This window comes from Alosa sapidissima, chromosome 22 (genome assembly GCF_018492685.1).
Source record: "Alosa sapidissima isolate fAloSap1 chromosome 22, fAloSap1.pri, whole genome shotgun sequence".
Taxonomy (NCBI): domain Eukaryota; kingdom Metazoa; phylum Chordata; class Actinopteri; order Clupeiformes; family Clupeidae; genus Alosa; species Alosa sapidissima.
Window position 1 is genome coordinate 28,056,740 of NC_055978.1, and position 18,929 is coordinate 28,075,668.

The following is an 18,929-nucleotide window of genomic DNA, read 5'->3' on the forward strand; positions in this document are numbered from 1 at the left end:
TGGTGGATTGCCTCAATTTTGGTATTGAAAAAGTTCAGGAAGGCTGAGCAGAGAGTTCCTGGTGGGTGATGTTATCAGGTGGCTTAAGGAGACCATTAACAGTAGAAAAGAGAGCCCTGGTGTTTCCTTGTCCTTCACTGATTATCTTTGCATAGTATGATGTTTTTGCAACACAGAGTGTGTTTTTATACTGATGCAGGTTTTCAGAATACATGTCTTTGTGCGTATTAAGACCAGTGTTTTTTGACAGCCGCTCCAGGCGTCGGCCCAAGGATTTCATATGCCGAAGTTTAGGTGTAAACCAAGGAGCAGACTGCACAACAGTTCGTGTCTTCATAGGAGCAAGTCTGTCAAGTGCTGTAGACATGCAGTCATTATAGTGGTCAACTAAATCCCCCAATGAAGTATTAAAAGCAGGGGAGGGACAAGTGGCAATTAGAGAACTAAGTTCCTCGGGTCCACCTTTTTAATGTTGCGATATGACATCACACGCTGAACCTTGGACTTCATAACAGGCAGATGGGTGTCAAACAGTACAGCTTTGTGATCATAAAGTAATCCATGATTAAGCTACACAGCCATCATCTGGAAAACAGTATTTCATAATTAGACCTACCTGACTTCCCAAACCTAAATTTACATTTATTAATTTAGCAGACACTATTATCCAAAGTGACTTATATATTTCAATTATATTACCAAGTCCATTGTCCCTGGAACAGGCTATGCTTTGACAAAAGTGGATCTGTTTTTGTGTCGCTATATCACTATGGTATCTTATGCTGTCAACCAAACCTGGTCTGGAGGAGGTTATGTGCTAAGATATAGCTCAAATAGTGTAATCTACCGCACACTGACCAATCAATTGTCTTAAAAACGAAGTTATCTCACGTGTAGGATCCTGTCATATATCTTACAGGTGGCACACAGATCTGAGCTGAAAGCCTGGTTTGACAAATATATCACATAACTGCAATCGTAGTATCACTTAACGTATACCCCTGAGTCAAGCCTCGATATGTCTATTTTCTGCTCACACCTGAGGGCTAATTCCATCAACTTCGCTAAAGGCTAAACCTGGCTTATTTCGATAAGTCTCGCTAATTTTAGTGAGAGTTCCGTTCCATTAGTGTGGTTTACGTGAATCCCAGCTTGGTAACTATGAGAATTTATGCCACAGAACTAACCAGGGGCTCGTTTCTAGAAAGCGTCGTTGGCTAACTTGCGTCGCAACCTTGGTAGTTTGCTCCATTGTTTTTGGGTTTGGTGTTTCTAGAAAAGGTCTAGTTTGAACTCCCAATCGCAAACAAGGACACAAAGTTTGGTCATGTGAACTACTGCCCCTGGGCAGTCGCACTTGTGTCGTTCCTTGGTAGTTCCAGTTGGTGTCTGGAGTGCCTAACCAAAAGTTGGCAAAAGTTGTTTTGACTTAACTCTTGTTTTGTCTGTGTCATGGTGGTGATTTTAGGTGCTGCAGGACTTCCAGCTACTGTTTGGAGAAGATATTTCCTCTCAATTTATGGAAGTGGGGAATTTTTCTGAAGCCAGAAATCATCAAAAGGATCCAAGAACCTCACCAAGACACCCTAGCCTGGGTGTTCCCATGCTGCCTTGCGCGCGATTTGATTCACGCTGCTAAGGCAGCCTGGAGACCATGGAGCAAATTTTCGCCTGAGATAGGGAACCAATCACAGAACAGGGGGGAAAGCAAGACGATGATGAGCTATGCACAGACGCATTTGATAGACATCCGTGGCACCCAATAAACGGATCTGGGCATTTTTTTCAAATACGAGAAAATGAACGTTTGGTTCCCAGACCACGTCTCATTGAGAAGTGGTGGCGCTAGCCAGGCTAAAGACACCCATGATGCACTTTTGATTCCCAAACACCACTTTATGATACACCAAAGTCCTTTAGGCAAGTCCCTCCACTCTGCGGCCATATTGCAACGCATTTTGGGCCATTATCGGGCATCTATTTCGGGCAGAACTGTGCATGCGCAAGGCTTCACAACACTGATCTCCCCCCAGCAGCGAGATCACAACACATGATTGGTACCGTGTAGGGCTGGGCGATATGGCTGAAAACTGTATCACGATATAAGTATTTCATATCAGTCGATATCGATAATTATTGATTTAAAAAAAAAAATCTATTTCAGATAAGGACCAGAAGAGGGAAAAAGTTCAATTTAAACACTTTTATTTTAAACTTCACCTTCCTCTGATTTTAATCACCTCAGTTATCAATCAAAGCAAACAGGGAAAAGAAATAGAAACACAATCATGAAAAACACTCAAATAAACTAGATGTACCGCATAGCAGTACAAAATATGACCGCCACTCAGTCCTGTACATCTGTTCCGCGAAAAGAAATCACACTTCAATTTGTCTCCATATTTTACTCCATCCCCCACTCTTGAAACTTTTGTGTATGCTTGTTTGGCATGCCTGAGTGTGTGTGTGTGCGGCTGCACAGAAAGTAGCCTACCTGGTGCTGAAAAGGTGAAAAGATTGTAGAATAGCCAAAGAAGATGTAGCATTGTTATAAAACCTTTAAAATCTCTAACAATCACAAGTAGGGCAGTTCATCACAGTTCATCCATTGCAACTGGATTGATGAAAGGTCACTTACACCTGTAGGCTACATTGTATTTGGGAAAAGCAAAAGGTATCAGCATAATGTTATTTATTTATTTATTTATTTATTTATAAACAAAAACATCTCTGTCAGTTCCATGCCGTTTTCAACAGCTATCAAAAAGGTCATTTTTGGATGGATGGATTTTTTGTGAATGTTTCTTCTTCTACATAAGATTTTAGTCATCTTCAGTTCACGTGATACTTTATTGTCAATGCACAAATTAAGTAACAGTAGTCTGAAACGTTATTGTTAATGCACAAATTAAGTAACAGTAGTCTGAAACGAAATGCTGTTTTACATCTAACCAGTGGTGCAAATAACTGACATGTCCAAATGGGCCTTGATGAAATGCGTCGCTAGACTGTTCATACACATTTTAACTGAGAGCTGTTGTCCGTTATTGTTCGTGCAAATATAGGCTGATTCATGTTCCCTTGCATTGTGTAACTGAGGTCCATGGCTAGTCTGGCTTTCACCAGACCAAGCTCAATCTTTTAAGAAATCAAAAAATAAATAGCGGGCAGATCAGGCTGGGTTCACCCAGCCTAGTCCATAGGCACCCGATATTGTTTAATTTTCCGATTGAGATATCCACGTTCTGGCTATTCTAAATGCAAAAATGCATCAGGGAGTGACATGACAAAACTGTAACTAACAAACTAGATCCTAATAGAAAGCTGTTAGCTTCCCTAAGCTACAGGTAGGCTTATAAGGTAGGCCTATTTACAACATAAATTGTCAATAGGCTATGCTGGCGACACAAATAAATACACGCCTTACAGTATCAAGCGGACTTAAACTGCCATATCGTGGCGAAAAGTTGTAATAAAATTCATGCAGCTCCATGAGTCAAGGAAAGCGCGAATGAAGTAGCCACTTCTAAATGGGACCCACTACACAGTAGCTTAAGGTGTGTTGCTAAAGCAGCCATAATGGAATGAAGGTGTCATTGTTTGGATACTTCACACACACATGTTTTTTAATTTCACAGACTACAACTACCAAGCTGGAATCAAAGCACATCAATTCCCCTCTCACACCCTGCACGCACTTAAAACAAAATAAACCGGCGTCTCAGTCTCACGCATGTATAGGCCAAATTGTATCAGACCTGTGTAACGTTGGTAAATCTTCCATTGCACAGAATGATTTTTGTAGCACGTGCAACAAATGACAGTCGAAAGATACAATTACAGTGCTGCTATCAATTTGCTTGGTATAACCGCATTTATAGTTTTCTACAAATGCAATCAATCAAATTGGCCTCCATCACTCAACCAACGCTAACGGTAACATTACCTAGGTCCTTATTGATATTATAAGATTAACGTACCTGCAGTAAAAACCAAGCATGTCCGATAAACATCCTCAGATTTATTTCGGCTTCAAGAAGAAATGGGAATTACATTTCATGTGAACATCGTCCTATCCTTATTAGACGTTCTCTGCGGTAAACTACAGTCCTTATAGGAAGCGTCCATTGTTTTTCCAACCTACTTTTAACTTCCAACAAAATTACGTCTCACTGCAACGATGCGCCATCTAGTGGACAAACGACTACTTATCGCCAATACTGGAAATGCAGCCATGATGATGATGATGAATATTTATTTTGGCTTTCTTTTAATCCTACTGAATTTGTAATTATGTATCGGCCGTTCTAATACCGATAGTATGTGGGTGCCTGTGTGTGTGTGCATGTGTACATGTATGTGTGCACTGCCATCTACAGGCCAATGAGTGTACAGTCACTAAATGTACACATAACCTAATTTTTTTTAGACCCGCCCCAGTGATGAAATTCTACGAAATACCCCCAGAGAATGCCAGGTCAATCATACACATAAAATTTGGTGCAGTTCTGAACATCTTAACTGAAGATAGGGGCGATTAAAGCAGAATAATATTGCATTTTCATTTTTTACCGGGGGGGTGCAAATCACAAATGAGTGATTATGGGCCAGGTTGATGTGGGCCCTTGAGACCAACATACCATAAAAGATTCTTCATCCTCAGTGCCACGGTTCAGGTAGTTATTTAGGAAAAACTGCTTTTTTGCGGTTCGGGGGGCCCGAAACAAAATTTTTCCGTAAAAGTCTAGTGGGGCTACATACCCACCAAATTTCATGTGCCCCGGTGGTTCGGTGTCCCGGGTATCGTTGACCAAAAATTCAGGAAGTAGATGACGAAAAACGTTGACAATCCCTATATGACCGCTTCGCTAGCGGCGGTCATAATAAATGTGCACATAAGTCTGAATGAAAAGCAGCACTGGTTGAAGCCTGAAAATATTGTAAACTAAGTAGCTTAATTTGCTAGTTTATCATAATCTACTGGTTAGACTGTTCAGTTTCCCCACGTGTGTTTAAGTTTCAAATGAATACCTTTTCTTCTTGGGACAGGCCCATTTGAGTCTTGGAAAGTACTTTTCCATTTGCATCGGGATTGAGATGATTAGAACTTAGCAGTCAATTTGAATGCAACAGTTTTGAAGAAATTCGTGCATCTTGCTAATGATGCTAACCGGATTTAATAGCAATTTAGCCAGTCGTCTTGCATGTTTGGATTACGTGCATATGAGGGATGCGCCTTTTGGGAGGGAGAGAGAGAGTGTGCACGGAGCAAGGACTCATAGAGAGTCTGTGTTGAGGTAGTCCTACTATCGCCTACTCTGGTAGAGTTGCACATAGCTACAATGCAAGATATATTTAGCCTATTTATTTATGTACAACGTAAGGAGGTGTGTGTTGCTTTTAATTATCGAATGTTCTATCGAACGTATTCTTTATTGATATTGATTACATGTCTATTGCGATACATATCGCTATCGTTTATCGCCCAGCCCTAGTACCGTGTATTCACAACACATCACATGATTGACACGGTGTATTCACATGTCGTCTTTTTATGGCAAGACGTTCAAGACAAAACGTCTGTCAAAATAACGCCTCCACGTGTAGATTTTTTACTTCTTCAGGAGTAAAAAATAGACGTTTGAGCGTCAGACGTCAAATTTTTACGCGTGCCACGCGCAAAAACTTTTTGCGTCTGACGTCAGAAATAAAAAAAATTACGTCTGGGTGATTTGCTGCAATGCCAGAGCCTTTGTGCCAGAGTAGACACAGCATTGGCTGCTGGAAACAGGAAATGCAGCCACTATAGTTGCAGCAGAAGAAACAAGATGCCAGAGCAATGTGCAGCATATTCCTGCTCAAATCGGCGGACCATCGCAAACAGGGCTCGGGGGATTACTTTTCACAAGTAAGATTTAACATTATCGTACTATTGGTTGTATTTTGTGAATGCAATATTACCAGAGAGTTGAAAAGGAGCAAGGATCTTTGTTATTGTATGTAAATCGTAGCCAGCTAGCTAGGCTACTTGCTAGGTGTTCAGGTGTTCACCCGGCTATGAACTGAGACTTGATGAGTCATATTCCATAACACTGACTTACATTACAACTGACACAAGAATGCTATTGTAGAAATTAATCAAATATTACTAATATAACATTGGCCGGCGAATTTTACACAAGTGGCACAGACTTATCGGGCAGTTGCTACTTGTAGCTTAGCTAGTAATAAGTGTGTTGGTGGTAGCTTCACTATTTCCTGAATAAAGTACAACTTTACAACTACATTTAACTCATTACAACTTGTATCAAACCAGTTTTTGTCTATGCTGTCAAACATTATGGATTATGTTCCCAGTTTTGATCTGGGATGTCATCACTTTATATGATATACAGTGTCAGAATATTCTATTACTGTTAAGCCACTATGAATATTAAAATACACACAACCATGTTTCCTGTATCAGCTCTTCTACTCTGAGTCAATTTACTCAGGTATGTCACTCAACCACGTAGCCTACTTGGAATAGCCTACCCCTCAGGTGTCTGAATGGCTGATCTCACACTCGATCAGTAGGAAAAATGTGGGCAGGGGAAGTGGTTGAGCACTGCTCTTCCATGCCCACATCCACGGCTGAAGTGCCCTTGAGCAAGACACCTAACCCCCTTACTGCTCCCCGAGCGCTGCTGTTGCAGGTAGCTCACTGCTCGGGGTTAGTGTGTGCTTCACCTCACTGTGTGTTCACTGTGTGCTGTGTGTGTTTCACTAACGGCTCCCACACACAGCTGCGTGCATCGCGTTGCTGGAGACGGATCCCATTCACTTTAAATGGGCTCACGTGATCCGTTACCGAACTGAATTGTGGGTCCGTCGCGTCGCGTTTCTCCCGCTGCTCGCGTTGAGGAGTTCAGCTGTTGCTGCACCGACAGACGGCACCGGCCAATCAAGCCAATCTACGGACGGCACCAACCAATCACATTACGGTTTTACTTCAAGTCATTTGCATAGCTACCGTCGGGAACACCCACTGGAATGCGTTGATGGAACGCAGCTGTGTGTGGGAGCCGTAATTCACAGATTTGGATAAATGCAGAGACCAAATTTCCCTCACGGGATCAAAAGAGTGTATATATATACTTATACAGAAAGGTTCCATAAACATTTAAATGAGATCAGCCATTCAGACACCTGAGGGGTAGGCTATTCCAAGTAGGCTACGTGGTTACGGGTGCAGAGAGACCTGTAACGCCTCCCTGAGGGGAGTGGGGTGAACAGTCTGTGGTTGGGGTGAGAACAGTCTTTGATGATGCTGCGCGCCTTACGCAAGCATCGTTTGCCCTGGATGGCCTCGATGGAGGGGAGTGAGGAACCGGTGATGCGTTGGACAGTTTTCACACCCTCTGCAGTGCTTTCCGGTCATGGGCAGAGCAGTTGCCATACCAAAAAGGTGATGAAGATGGAGCTCATAAATCAAATATTCAGTCACAGTCTAGCAGATGCCCTGCAGTAATGCAATGTAGAGCTACACCTTCCTCAGTTCCAGGGGTGTGAGGAGACCGTTCAGTTCATTCGTGGTAGTCCTTGAGCAAGGCAGTTGTTCTGGGGAGATATAAAATAAATAAATGAATAAAAAGGGATTTGAGATGCATCTTATTTTTGTTAGAGTGAATTACATGTGAATAATACAGTGTTGGGCAAGCTACTTAGGAATTGTAGTGAGCAAAACTATCAGTTACTTTGCCATGAATAAAACTTCACTACACAAAACTACCACCCCAGTCAAATGTAGCAAGCTTAGTAACACAAACACAGCAGTAGGCTAGTTCACTACATAGGAAGCTACTTTAAATTGTGCTAATTTCACATGACAAAAGTGTAGCTTGTTTGGCCAAGCTACTTCATATAAAGAAGTTAAGCTATTGAAAAGTTACTTTATTCAGGAAATAGTGAAGCTACCACGAACACACTTATTACTAGGTAAGCTACAAGTAGCAACTGCCGATAATAGGCTACAGTCTGTGCCACTTGTGTAAAATTCGCCGGCCAATGTTATATTAGTAATATTTGATTAATTTCTACAATAGCATTCTTGTGTCAGTTGTAATGTAAGTCAGTGTTATGGAAGATGACTCATCAAGTCTCAGTTCATAGCCGGGTGAACACCTGAACACCTAGCAAGTAGCCTAGCTAGCTGGCTATGATTTACATACAATAACAAAGATCCTTGCTCCTTTTCAACTCTCTGGTAACATTGCATTCACAAAATACAACCAATAGTACGATAATGTTAAATCTTACTTGTGAAAAGTAATCCCCCGAGCCCTGTTTGCGATGGTCCGCCGATTTGAGCAGGAATATGCTGCACATTGCTCTGGCATCTTGTTTTTTCTGCTGCAACCATAGACTGTATATGTTCTATATATACAGTCTATGGCTGCAACTATTCACCCCTTGCAAGTGACGTCACGTTTTGTTCGCGCCACAGCAAAATAGCCTAGTGGACGGCAAGAACACGAATCAAAGCAATGGGTTGTAATGGGACATATCGCACAGCTAGGAGATTTAACCGTAGTAATGCCCTTCCACGACTGTTGGCTTATTGTTTGGAATACAACAACATCCCATGTTCTTGCATAGATATATTTTGGTTTGTTTTCTTTGTGTTTCGGGAGTATTTCAACCACAATTGCATGCTTATCTCCTCAGTGTATGAAGCACAGCAGCGGTTGCTATAGCAACCATAGACTCTGACCAGGACGGCATATAGCACTTAGGCAAAGTCTTTGGCAAGATCTGAATGTAAACAGATAATACCGTTCAAGTTTTTTTTAAATTTCCTATTTCTTTCAATTCTTTAACTTAAGACATGTAAGAAGTAAGTTTATTCGCTGGGCAACGTACAAACTGACGAGTTACATTAGCCCTAGCACTATGAGCTACGATAAACGTTAGCTAGAATAGCTAGCTTCTAAGTGTGGCAGCTAGTTATTATTTAATGTTCTGATATGACATTCTTAACGTTTTGACTATGTTACAACTGATAAAAGCAAGACAAATAAAGTAACCAAATCGCTTTGCAATATTTTAGTCCAGAAATACTTATGGGTGTTCATTTACCATAATGTTAATTACAGTAGCCTAACGTAACGTTATCTCCCCTTGCTGTTACCACTAGTTTTAATAACTTTACATTTGCGATCATGACCCATTTCATCTAACAACACCACTGGCATCTTCTTTGACTATCAGACCCCAAACAGCAATACATTGAACTACAAAGATGTTATAGTAATGGTGTTCAGTTCATCATAATCTTTATGACATAATGTAATTTGCCGTCCGTCTCCCATCTTTTTGCCGTCCAGCATGGAGCCGTCACGTGACTTAAGTCACGTGTCTGCAAGGGGTGAATAGCGGCTGCATTTCCTGTTTCCAGCAGCCAATGCTGTGTCTACTCTGGCACAGAGGCTCTGGCATTGCAGCAAATCACCCAGACGTCATTTTTTTACTTCTGACGTCAGACAGGAAATGCATGGATTCCAGTTGCTGCTACTGGAAGAAACTGGAATCCATGCATTCCCACTGAATTATTTTTGGAATCTGATCCCTTATCATACCTGTTAATTCTTACTCGTTGCTCGACTTATCGTGACTAAATTCAAGATGGCTGCAAACGCTAAACTTCGTGAAGATACTGTCTGTATAAATTGTCTTGTAAGTAAACTACCAGTGCTTTTTCAAAGTTCTCAATGTCTCGTTTTAAATGTCAGGGCCCTCGGAAGTACCAATGAAGTGTGGAGATACATTGAGCCTCGTAAATGCTACCAACAGCTTTTTTTGTAACTATTGAAAAAGCTGTTGGTAGCATCGGCTAACTAGCGCCAGATTTTGGAGTGCAGGGGACAAGCCGAGATGGGCTATGAGACATACGTTCACACTCGGTATCATGTTTCAATACACTTTAGGTCAATATCACACCGGAATTCTCCTTTAAGTATATTGCTTTTTATGAATGTCAGCTGTATTGTTTCAAACTGGATTGTGGATTTTATCCAAACATTGTAATGCTTTTTTGACACTGTCTTGACAGGTTTGAAATAAAATATGTTGAACCGTGAGTTGTTGTCTAAATCTATTGGTGTAAAATCATTTCTTAATGAGTTAATATTGTTTTGTAGTCATAGGTATTAAATGTTATTTTGGTGAGTGTACAAACCAAAACAGTGTTGCATAATTTCTGCATAAGAGTAAGTTGTACTCTCAAAATCTGTATTTCTTTATATTTTGGAGATATCTTTAAAGTGGTACAGTACATTTTACCTTATCAGGTGCTGAAAGGACACTGAATTGGAGTTTTCATTTTATTATTTCAGTGTTGCAGAAGTTACTATTACAGGTGTTGAAGTTACTCAAAGTAGTCAAATGATGCCTGTGAACGAGTGCATTTGAACACTTGTGGAATTTAACTCTGATAGTGTTAAAATTTTAACTCTGGACTTGGACCCATATATATACCGAAAAGGGTGTAAAATGTACTCCTATAGAGTATAATTTACACTGTCCAATTTGCTGTGTACTCAGTGACATAGAAACCGATATCTATGTGAAAAATGGCCAGTTTTCCTTTAACATCTCAGAAACTTCTGTTTGGCCACTGACTCACAGAACGTGATACTACAATGAGTGCTTTCTTGATTTTCTTTCATTTTCAGTTTCTCATTTTTTGGACAGACGTCTTGTACATCTGTAGTAGCAGCTCGAATTAAACATGGCCTCTGAAGCTACAGGATACCTCCCACATATGAATAAAGCACAGCTAACACACTGTTTTGACTGAGTAGTACAATGTAATGTTTTAGCTTTGAGTAAAGCATTCCTAAAAACAACTTTTTGTTCAGTTTGTTATTTGCTCCGTCAGGAAGGGGATCAGGCGTGAACAGCCCTTTTCAAGTCCAGCCACAGATTGCATAGGATTGAGGTCTGGGTTTTGACACTGCCACTCCAGAACATTCAAACAATGTAGTTTTCACCGTATGCTTTGGCTCAAAGTCTTGCTGGAAAGTAAATCTTCTCCCAAGTTGCCGTTCTACCAGAAAGACTCGGTTTAATTAATGAAGGTTTAATTGTATGACAGAATTATGTAAATACAAGATTTAAATTGTTAAAAGTCTTTGGCATTGCCCCCATCAGCGGTCCAGGTGTTATAAAGGCTTGACCCGGCAAATCCTGCCTGGTGAAAGCTGGCAGGGCAGAGCTACCCCCTGGACAAGGTGACAGGGACCAGATTGGTGGTGGTGGGGAGGAAGGCAGTGTGTAAGGTATGTAAGATAAGATGAGTCATTATAAAACAAGTGAAAGCTGTTGATTGGCTGAGGGTAATGAATGAATGATGTAGCATTCAAGTTTTCTAAGCATCACTTATGCTAGAGCTTTCGTTTCTCTTGCAGACCGAATCAGATTGTCCTCCAGGATATTGTGCTGAATTTTACTTTTACCTTTACAAGCATTCCAGGGCCTGCTGTGGAGAAATACCCCACAAGATGCTACCACCACCATGCTTCAAATTAGGAAATGTGCGTTTGTGGTGATATACAGTGTTTAGTTTCCGCCAAACATAGCATTGCAGTCTGATGGTCAAAAGTCTCATCAGACCAAAGAACCTTCTTGCATTTGACCTCGGAGTCTTCCACTTGTGTTTGGGCGAACTTGGATGCCACCCACCCATAGAGCTTTGATTGCTGAAGAACTCAGGCAATTGTTGTATGCAGAGTTTCTCCCATCTCAGCTGTGGAAGCTTTTAACGGCTTCAGAGTTGTCATAGGACCCTTATTGGTGGCCTCACCCACCAGTATTCTTTTTGAACGGTCACTCAGTTTGTGGTGGCCTGCTCTAGACAGAAAATTATATATTTTTTAATTAATTAACATTACTTTGTAGAAATTTACTTTCACTTTGACATTAAAGAGGGGATTTATGTAAATTATTATGTATTTACGTAAATTATTATTTATTTATTTTTTTAAAGCCAAATCAAACTGATCAGCATTCCATTAATAAAAACAGTAAAAGGGGAAATATCCAAGGGGGGGGGGGGGTGAATACTTTTTATAGACACATTATATAAGGAATAATAAAGAAAAGGTAAACAAAACATCACATGTTTTGTTTACCTTTGTTTACATGTAAAACAGAGCATGCACATGAGTGTGTGAGTGTATGTGTGTGTGTTTTACTGATGGTGTTCTCTGGCATGCATCTACATCTAGCTGCGACTGGTGCTATCCTGTTCCTCGCCTAGTAATATTCTTAGAATTTGATTGCTCTGAAACTTTTCAAAGTTTGTGTGGACAGTTTTCAATTCATTCCAGATTTCTTTAAATTGGCAGCATTCACTAAAAATAGTGACATTGTAACATTGCACCTAACACAGCTGCAGAAGTTAGTGAGGTTGAATGTATGAGACACATGATGACATTGACCTGTCTAAAATGGCATACATAAACAAAAGCTATGTGTTTGATCAGTCAGAGAGCTAAACAGGTTAATTTGTTGAGACATCAAGATCTGTTTACCACCATCTCAAAGTCCAGGTCACAAGTGGGGTGTTAGTAGGCCTAAGGACAAGACACTATAAAAGGTTTATTATGTTATTAAATGTATAGCCAATCTGTGGTCATGCCCCCAAAAATAATCTCCACTTATGCACTATTGAATTCGCCTTATTCATCCCGCAGCCATTGTAAGCCAGAACGAGTCTACTGGTACACTTGCCATCACACCTCAGTCCAACAGATGGCGGTAATGCACTTTGTTTGATGCTGCAGTTTGTGGGTTCGAGTCTGGGTGAATGCAGGGCCAAAGATAATTAATGCGTAGCAAGATGGGTCGTCCTAGTTCATGTCTATGAGGGCAAAGTGGAGTTCAGTCAGAGATGGGCTCTGGTTCACTCCCGCCTGCACAGGGGCGTGTCACTGACGTATTACTGACGTTTGAACACCTCGGTTCCACGCCAGACAGAAGCCGGAGTACAAAACAAACTTGGTGTACACCTTCATTAATGTTGATTTTCTCCCGACTGGGGGGTCATACTGTCACGGCATTCTCCTGAAATGGGGAGGAGGGTTTGGAGATCAGGATACCGTGTCCGAAATGTGCATCCATTGCTCAGAAAAATAGGGCTTTGACAAATTCTGGGAAATTCTTGGATTCTGCCATAGACCTCAATGTTAAAAGGGGAGCCCGATCACTGCATAAATGGGGGATAGTGGCCCCCCCTCGTGCGGGGTGTGTACTACTGCTACCCTATTTGCATACATTTCCAGGGACAGGAAATGGCCTCTCAGGAAGAATCTTCGTAATCAACCATCTTTGGCAGGGCTGCACTGTGTGGTCAACACAATGCAGATTACGTCTGGGTGAACTGCATTTAATAAAATCACTAGATAGGCTTCAACAGGACAGGGGCAATTCTAGACAAAATGATGTTGTGGCCAGGTTGGGGCACAGACTCAGAGAGGGGTGGCGCATACACATTACATGTGAAAAGTAAAACAATACTAAATTGTGAAGTATTCATCACCAACTATTTATTTTATGAAAATAAAATAAAGTAGCTCATCTGACCAGGCAGCTTTTAGCCATTTTTTTAATTTCTTTGCTAGAAGTCACAAATGCCGTGGACACCTTCTCACAACACAGATGGCATGGAGATCGAGTGACTGACTGTTTTCCCCTCCGGTGTGGGAGTGGCCTAGATGTGCTCTGTCTCGTTAGGTTTAGGGCACAGAGCTGTCCATCAAAAACGTATTAGCCAATGGGGACACACCCCTGAATAACCACATACAGTAAGTCACGTGAGTTTTGTTTAGAACTGCACACAAGCCACAAAGGCAAAAGTTTGATCACAGGGATTTGTAAAGGACATATTAACCAAAAAGTAGAAAACTAATATTTTACATTAATATTTTTCATTTGTTTGCATGTTTTAATAATAATAAGTTTATTTTATATAGCGCCTTTTTTTAAACCCAAGGTCGCTTTACATAGGCCTAAGTTTTAGTTTTACTTTTTATTTAGTTTTACTTTTGACATGACATGAATTGCTTCAGTGAATTGTATTCTCGTTCAAGTTCTTTTTTTATATATTTAAAAAGTGTGAACATTTTGATGCAAATCTTATTACATAGGCAGGCCTACCCAGTGTCCCCATCTAGCTCTGCCACTGCAGCAGGCTTCGTCAAGGCCTGCTGCATTACCAGGCCAGTGTAATAAGATTATGCATAGCCTACCATGAAAATGTTTGAATATTAAAGTTCTAAAGAATATCTGGGTTCATTGAAATCAACATGGGATTTTAGAACATTGAATGGTTGCAGAATGGATTTTTTTGTTAGAAAGTTCTAAATTCACTAAAGGGTTACAACTTACAAGTCTTGGCTGTTCCTTCACATAAGGCCATGATACACTTGCACTCTGGCTATTTGTGAGTGCATGGACTCATCATGTTTCTACTTTTTGTGTATAGCTACAGTAGGCTATTACATATGTTTTGTTTCTTTGTTTTGCACTAGAATTGACCTACCTCCTTGTAGCCCATCATAAAGATGTGGCAGTATGGCCTACAGCAATTATGTCTTATTTAAAAATGTAGACTCAAATCATAGGCTACTTGTTATTCAAGAAGTGTTGAGGTCAAACACTTAAACGATCTATTTGGTTATAAACTCATGCACTGTCCACGGCCTTCAGGTACTGCGCATTATGGAACTCCAGGGTATTTCCACTTTCTGAAGTCGTCTGTCTGGTTCTAGGCTAACGGCCATTTTGACTTAGTCAAAATTAACCTCAAAGACCAGCCTTTACTTAGCAACAAGATGGTAATATTTTGTGATTGGCTGTGAATATTGGGATGGGAGGGGCGATATCATCTTTATCAAACCCCAACATTGCTTTCGCTTTAGATAAGACAGTCACTTGAAGCTGCGCGAAGACCGTCGTCTGAGCTCTGAACAATTTCACGAAAAAGGGAGACTTCATTTTTTTCATCATGAAAGCAGCATTTTTTGCCCTGGTATTTGCCCTTATCGCCGTTATGGCACACGGGAAAATATGTAAGTTGTGATCGTTTATATTTATTTCGTCTTTCCATATTTAGGCCAGACTTTAATGTTACACGAATTATTTAATGTTAGTACGGAAATTAGTTGAAATTGTCCATCCTCAAAGTTAGCCCACACTAAGAGCATGTGACTCTCAGTCATAGCTTTATGATACTGTTACATTGTGAAGGATTATTTCCGTTTAGGTCTTGGTTTAGGTTACTTTAGAAATCTTAGTGATATGTTGGCACATCCCCCAAATCACGTGGTGCGTGTACCTTTAGGATGATATTATGTCATTCAGCCATAGTTTATTTTTAATCCAATACAATTAACAACAAAGAGGTATTGCAGTACAAAACACCCAGCCCAGTGGCATTCCCCTGCCATGTTGTGTTATTGAGCTGTATTTCCTGCTTGGTGACTGTTGATAATCAAGATCTGCAGTCAGGGTGATAATCACAGTCTTAAATGTGCTGTCAATCATAACAATTGGGGGTCATGTTCAGGGTATTTTTGTCACTCCTTTTGTTGCTGTAGAGATTCACATATTATCATGCTCATTTCTCTCCCTCCAGCCAAGCCAAAGGTGCAGGTATATAGCCGTAACCCTGGCAAGCTGGATGATACCAACGAAAACACCCTGATCTGCCATGTCAGTGGCTTCCACCCTCCTGACATCACCATCACCCTTCTGAAGGATGGGGTGGAGATTCCAAATGCCCAGCAAACTGACCTGGCCTTTGAGTCCGGTTGGCAGTTCCACCTCACCAAGCATGTCAAGTTTCAACCAAAGAAAGGGGAGTCGTACGTCTGCAAGGTCAGACACATGGCTGAAACCAAGAGTTACTTCTGGGGTGAGTTTGACCTTTTTAAATTTTTAGACTTACCTTTTATAATGAATCGTAAAAAAATATTTATCATCTAAAAGATTTACTAGAGATTCATTAGAGTTACGATTTGTTAGAGAACTATTTCTGAAGTGCTCTTTTCTGCTTTGGACAGAGCCTGACATGTGAGCTGTGAAGAAGGCTACACACTGATTCTGTAGTCTATTGGTAAGTTTGTAACAACCTTGCACAATTGCACATGTTTTTGGTAGATACCACTCAGTAGACATTATAATTGGATGGCACCTGTCAAAAGTGGTCCAGTTTTGTTGTTTGTTAGTGAATACAAATGGCTTAACGATGTTGAGAGTAAGACCTTTAGACATGCTGACGATGCACATTTGCATAAACACATACGTAGTCCAGAGTCACATTGAAGACCTGTGCAAACATACCAATTCTGTTATTTCATTCCATTTTGTATTGAATGATTATTTGTACTGTTTTAAACAACCGTTTGTTAGTGCATAACAAAATGCGAATGTCAGAAAGTTAAAGGTGCACTATGCTAAGATTACTAAGATACTAAGAAATACTAAGATTTTCACCTTTACGAAGCCGATTTGATGGTAAACGAACTTGTAATAGGCAAATTGTTCACTTAGCATAGCTATACAGTATAGACGTAGCGAGTCACTACCGCGAAAACCAGCCATGCAACTTCAAGAATGGCGGCCCGGCAAATCTCGCGAGTATTGTGAAACATTACTTGTCAGTAGATATAGCTCTTTGGAGATAGTTTTTGCCTGTTGTTAATCCTTTACCTCCACAACAAAATCATTTTCATTGTGTACAGGGGGGATACGTCACAAGAATATTGCTATTTACAACAGCAGAGTAAAATATATCGTGACTAGAGGGAGCTCTACAGTCGCCAAAAATATCTAAACCTGCAAAGTGTACCATTAACAAGTCAATTCAGAGCAATAGATAGATAGATAGATACTTTATTGATCCCCAGGGGAAATTCAAGATATTCAATATTGCTTGGAAAAAGCACAGTAATGTAGATCTCTAGAGAAATAAAATTTTCACCTGACACAACCTCATCAGAAACTAGCTTAAACCAATCTAACTCTGTAGCAGGGTTGTTATAATCAACGAAAAGTAAAACTAGTAGTGAACAAATATAAATATTTAACTGAAACAAAAAAAAATATATAAAAAAACATCAGTTAATAAACTACAGTCGAAATCTAATTGAAAGTAAGATTAGTTTTCATTTTCTCCCTGGGTTTGTACACTCTCTCCTGTTCTCAGTTCTTACCTTCCTTCAAGGAAAGAGAGGAACAAAGATAAATGGAAACAGAGTACACTGCAGATTAGATTCAAATACAGAGTAGAGTAAAGTCTGATATTACAATAGAATAGAAGAAAAATAGATTCATAGCTTAGTAAATCAAAATAGATACAAATAAACTAAAATATGCCCTGTGATGATTAATATCGATCTTTGTGGAACCTTAATTGCAATCTTAGTTTGGATGAGATAATCGAGAACAAGTGAAAACATTATGAATTTCTTTTTTCCCACAGGGTTTCTGCATCTTGGTGTTTCCTTGAAGACAATTAACCTTTCCTGTATCTAGCACGGACTTCTCAATCTCCACCAATACTACAGAACAGTGGTACTTTTAAGCGAATATGCATTGGCTTCTCATAGATTTAAAAACTTTGCCTACATTCCAGACAATCAGAATGGAATGGTCATCACTTACATGTTTAAATCAAGATATGGTTTTTCAAACTCAAATATTCATTTTTCTCGCAGCTTTTACAGACATGGTTTTAAGTGCGCAACTATTGCCAGACTTTTAGATTATTTTTTTTAGCTTAGTGTTGTACATTCCATGACTATATTTAATTTTGTCTTCAAGGCTACTGAAAACAAATTCCCTGATTGGTATATGTTTTTGCAGTGTTTAATGCAAAATTTCTCAAAATTAGTTCAGTTCCATTAAGTACTAAGCCAAAGTAAGAAGATAAAAGGAAGACAAAAAGCAAAAAGGAAGAGCTATTTTGGCTTTGATGACTGACTGTATTATTATGCACAGAATTGTTTCTTGAACTGCAATAAAATTATTCTTTCTTTTTTAATCTCTTGTAATCTGTCTTTTGGAAGTGCTTTTTGCCTGAGTGTGTGGATTTTATTATTGCCTGAGTGGTGGGACCATAGACATACAGTATATATATACACACACACGCACACACATGTATGGGCAATTCCACACAAAACTGTCACGATGATGATGATTAGTCTATCAGATTTACCTATTGATTTATTTTTTGTATATTGTTTGGCCTTTTTTGTTGTATTTAGGACCATAGAGAGAGAGGGGGGGGGGGGGGGGGGGCTATCACAGGGAAATGATAACAAGATTGGAATCAAACCTGGGTCCCTCTGGGCACTGAATATGGGAAGGCCACCTACTATTTGACCTTAAATAACTTCTTTGAATATCCTCAGATGTGAGCTTGGGACTTGTTGGTTTTTGTCTTCAGTTTAAACACAAACTCCTTCAGGGCTGTTGGAAAACCATACCCACTAACTTCATATGGTTGACAATGTGTGTATATCTGAGTGCGTACAGGATGGAGCTGAAGCAGCTGACAGACTGGTGCAGATCCAATAAACTCTCTGTCAATGTGGAAAAGACCAAGGAGATGGTGATAGATTTCAGGAGAGCAAGCAAACACCATGCACCCATAGATTATGAGCCACTGGGCCCATGGGCACAGACATGAAAAGGGCCCCCCTTGCCCACCTCAGAAAGTTAGAACATTTACATTTATTCATTTAGCAGACACAGTCATTAAGAAAGCAAATCAGTGCCCATCCCCTCTGGAGGCTGAGGAAAGCAGGTCTCCCCACTATCTCACAACATTCTACAGAGGCACCATCAAAAGTGTCCTGACCTACGGCTTCACTTCCTGGTTTGGG

The 18,929-nt window shown here is 40.2% G+C and overlaps 1 protein-coding gene across 2 annotated transcripts; it reads left to right on the top strand.

The window, feature by feature from the left end:
* Window positions 1–14,949: 14,949 nt before the first annotated feature.
* Window positions 14,950–18,085, top strand: LOC121697851 (beta-2-microglobulin-like). Of its 2 annotated transcripts, XR_006026565.1 has the most exons (5): window positions 14,950–15,110; window positions 15,677–15,955; window positions 16,104–16,156; window positions 17,525–17,555; window positions 17,610–18,085. XR_006026565.1 is itself a non-coding variant. In XM_042079629.1 (4 exons), exons 1-3 carry the CDS (start codon window positions 15,047–15,049, stop codon window positions 16,115–16,117), a joined length of 357 nt encoding a protein of 118 aa, XP_041935563.1. In that variant the 5' UTR covers window positions 14,950–15,046; the 3' UTR covers window positions 16,118–16,156; window positions 17,525–18,085. The 2 variants fall into 2 exon arrangements, 1 of the variants encoding a protein (XP_041935563.1); XM_042079629.1 differs by having other exon boundaries at window positions 17,525–18,085.
* The last annotated feature ends 844 nt before the right edge of the window (window positions 18,086–18,929 follow it).

Excerpts from the sequence above, each read along its gene's own strand:
- LOC121697851 (XM_042079629.1), top strand. The coding sequence starts at position 15,047 with ATGAAAGCAGCATTTTTTGCCCTGGTATTTGCCCTTATCGCCGTTATG. Across the intron at positions 15,111-15,676 it reads TATGGCACACGGGAAAATAT|CCAAGCCAAAGGTGCAGGTA; the intron begins GTAAGTTGTGAT and ends CTCTCCCTCCAG.